Source organism: Octodon degus, unplaced genomic scaffold (assembly GCF_000260255.1).
Source record: "Octodon degus isolate 3935 unplaced genomic scaffold, OctDeg1.0 scaffold00109, whole genome shotgun sequence".
In the NCBI taxonomy this organism is placed as follows: domain Eukaryota; kingdom Metazoa; phylum Chordata; class Mammalia; order Rodentia; family Octodontidae; genus Octodon; species Octodon degus.
In genome coordinates, this window is record NW_004524685.1 from 4,806,792 (window position 1) to 4,810,281 (window position 3,490).

At 38.4% G+C, this 3,490-nt stretch overlaps 1 protein-coding gene across 1 annotated transcript in view; it reads right to left on the bottom strand.

The window, feature by feature from the left end:
• The window catches only part of Wdr63 (WD repeat domain 63), a 65,014-nt gene that overhangs the window by 5,017 nt on the left and 56,507 nt on the right, over nt 1-3,490 (bottom strand). The window contains exons 15-16 of the mRNA XM_023699054.1: nt 2,373-2,577; nt 73-164 (exon numbers count right to left, since the gene is read on the bottom strand). Of these exons, the coding sequence (XP_023554822.1) occupies nt 73-164; nt 2,373-2,577 (297 nt within the window). The remainder of the gene's footprint in view (nt 1-72; nt 165-2,372; nt 2,578-3,490) is intronic.

Genomic DNA, 3,490 nt, shown 5'->3' on the forward strand with positions numbered 1-3,490 from the left:
AAAAAAAAAAAAAAAAAATTAAGATGTGCCCTGACAATATCATGTAAATCCTCAAAGTCAAAAGCCACTGACCTCATTGGTGGAAGGGTGACTTAATGTCCAAGGAATTTCTAATATATGCAGTGTCCCATAATAATCAGCTATGGCTATAAACTGCTGCTTGGCTGAAAGATTAAAAAAAATGGGGAAATTTCAGCAAACAGAAACTATCTTAAGAGGTTAAACATGAAATGTGTTTTGTTTTCTGGTTTCCCAAAGGACTCGCTGTGGTTATAGTGCTCCTGGCAACTTCATCAGACGTTCATGATTGGACCAAATAAACATGCAAAAGACATTTTTTCCAGTTGATGAGATCAAAGCTAAGAGTCTGGGCCCTTGTGAGCCTCCCACCACCTCCGATCTTGCTTTGCGGGTGTCTGTATGAGGAATGTGGCCGATGGCTGACTCTGTAGCTGGCCCTGCCGGTCAGGCTGAGAGCACAACAGAAAGAGCACATGGAAAGCTTCCGAGACAACTCACAAAGCACATTTTCGCCAAATGCAGTAAGGAGTAAAATCTAGCATTTATCCAGATGAGTTTCAAAGATAGCCACAGCCACAGTTTTCCTCTTACAAAAACAAATTACTTACTTGAAGCATTTAAAATGGGTAAACTATATGAGATGTGATAAAAAAGAAAACATGTTTCTTACAGTTAAGACACAGTGCCATCAACCCTCACTCTCATACACCCACTTCGCTTTGACCACACTAATCCCACTGTTCTTGCCACTTTCTGAAGCAGTGCTGGAAGTCTCTCAGGGGTGTCTTGAGTTGAGCTGTTGAGGCTGCCTTGATGCCCTGAATCATTCCAAAACATTTAGCTCTTATGGTCATTTTGACTCTGGGGAAGAGCCAGAAATCACTTGGTGCCAGATCCAGTCTATAGGTGGATGCAGACACACTAATGTTTTATTTGACAGAAATTGTTATAAATGTTTGATCAATGAGCAGTGATTAAAAAATACAATGAATGATTAAATAATATATTACAATAAAAGACACATTGCCATTACCTGTCCCCCAAATACTCTTCATGATTTTAGCCTCTGCTATCCCATTGTTCTTAGCAATGTGACTTTCTCTGGAGTGAATCTAAATTTTTATAACATTTGCAGTATATTTTGTCCACCCCTTGTACAATATGCTTGACCATCTTAATGTCCTCTGTCATCAGAGAAAAAAATTTTTTTTTATCAGAGAAAATTATAATTTCCTCTCCTCTCATTTTCAGAGTCTGATTCAAACTGCTGAATCCCAGACTGAATCCCTCTAGGTACAGAAGTAATGTTTCACAACAAAGATGAGAAAAAAAAAAATTGGTGACACACATGGCTAAGCAGTAACTAGACTGTGACACCTTACAGACTGTAAAGATTGAGTTTCCAAATCTGCTGTTCTGAGAGAGAGAGAGAGAGAGAGAGAGAGAGAGAGAGAGAGAGAGAGATAAGGCTATAAATTCTTGGGAAAAAAATAAAGTTCGTTTAGGGCAGGTTAACATATGGGATTTGCACAGAAAAGACTATTTGGTTGAAATGGGAATGTTAAGAGCAAAGGAAAAAAATTATTTTCCATAGACATATCCTTGCATTTATGCTTGTAATGTTGTATAATACTTTTTTTTCCTACTACTTAGGTCAAAGGTTAAAGATTAAAGATCAGTAACCCCAGAGAATTAGTCAATTTCATGAAGAAAATCACTTGATATGGCCATGGAAGAGACGTAAAAGAGATATAATGAAAAATAGAACTTAAGGGCCAGAGAGATAGCTCAGTAGAATAAGCGCTTGCCTGGCAAGCACAGGGTCCTGAGTTCAATTCCCAGTGCAAAAAAAAAAAAAAAAAAAAAAAAAAAAAAAAAAAAAAAAAAAGAGAAAAATAGGACTTAAAAAAGAAAGAGCTAAAGAAACAACACTGAATCAGGAAAAGCAACAGGAAACAAACAAACAAACAACAACAACAACAAAAACAGACAAACCAAAGATTTAGTGCTAACCCTGTCACCCGGAGAAGATGGACAGGGTGTCTTCCACCATATTTTTCAAAATCAGACTCAGCTTTTTCTTGTCTTAGACATCATTGTTGATGAGTCAGAACGGTGAGTGAAGCTCAAGCTGTACTTGTGAGCAAGATGGAGAAGCAGAGGAATGATGGGAAGCGGGGAAAGATTGGAAAGAGAAGGGAAAGGACAGGACAGGAAAGGAAGAGATGAGAAAGGTGAGACGGAAAGAAAAAGCAACCCTGAGAAAAGACATTCGAGGCTTTCATGACAAATGTTAAAATATTTCCAACTCTTCTAAAACAACTTAGCTCATGTAAGTAGAATGAACATACCAGAAAAGGTCCATGGTTTGATGTAGGTGATCATAGTTATACAAATATTTTGTGACTGGGCTGGTTCATGGGTTTTTTCCAGAAGGTCCCAGATATCAACATATCCATCTTCTCGGCCAATATAGAAAACGCCAGGCCTTGTCAGGGACCAGTGGCCTGCGGTGTACCTTTTTGCAGCACAGCATGTCTGCAGGAGGGGTCCTGACTTTGAACAAAATTGTAAAAAGAAGTCAAAAATTTTTATTACTATTCAAGGGAAACACACAATGATTTTAAGTATAACTTGGATGACCATGACCTTTCATGCAAAATAATCCTACTAGAAAGTCTTATTTTGTCATGAGGTTTTTGGATTAGGCAAGCTCTTTTTTTTTCCTATTTGTTTTTATAAGCCATTATTTTGCTTATTTTATTTGCTTTTTAGCAAAGATCAAACCTTCCAACTGAGCTACTAATGGTTTTAATAAATCAAGTACTTCTAAATTCATTGCTACTTCTGTGAAGATTTGTGGACACTAGATAAACGGAGACTTGGTTTTACTTTTATTTTGCTATCGGGGTCTGCTTCCCATGGAAACAGCTCTGCTAGCCAGTAAAAGCAAACAGAGTCTGTCTGTTCCAGTTGTGAACTGCATGTTGGAAATCAACAGCAGAGATGGCAAATTGTCATTAAACAACTTCAGATGGGAGCATCTGAGGACTTACAGATACATTTGGCAGAGATTTTAGACCACCAAGGCAACATGAGCTCAGCTCTGCTTTGCTCTTCCATGAGGCGGTTTGCCCACTTTGGAGGTTTTCACAAAAAGAGAAGATTGGAATGTGCTTTCTGTTGACTGTCAGGTTCCATCTGTCAGCGAAGTGTATGTGTCTACCTTCAGCTGCAGTGGCTAAGCCAAGCTGTGGAGCCATCGTCCACCCTTCTATGGATGTGTAAGGAATTTTGCTGTGGAGCAAGAAGGATGTGGTGGATTCCTGAGCTTCTCAAAAGTGACACTGCAAATCTCCACTTTTCCACATTTCCCAATTATTTCAGCTTTAATAGGCAACCAAGTTCTTGGTCCCTTAATTGTCTTTTGATAATCTTGCCTGAATTTTCTTTTTCTTTAACTAACAAA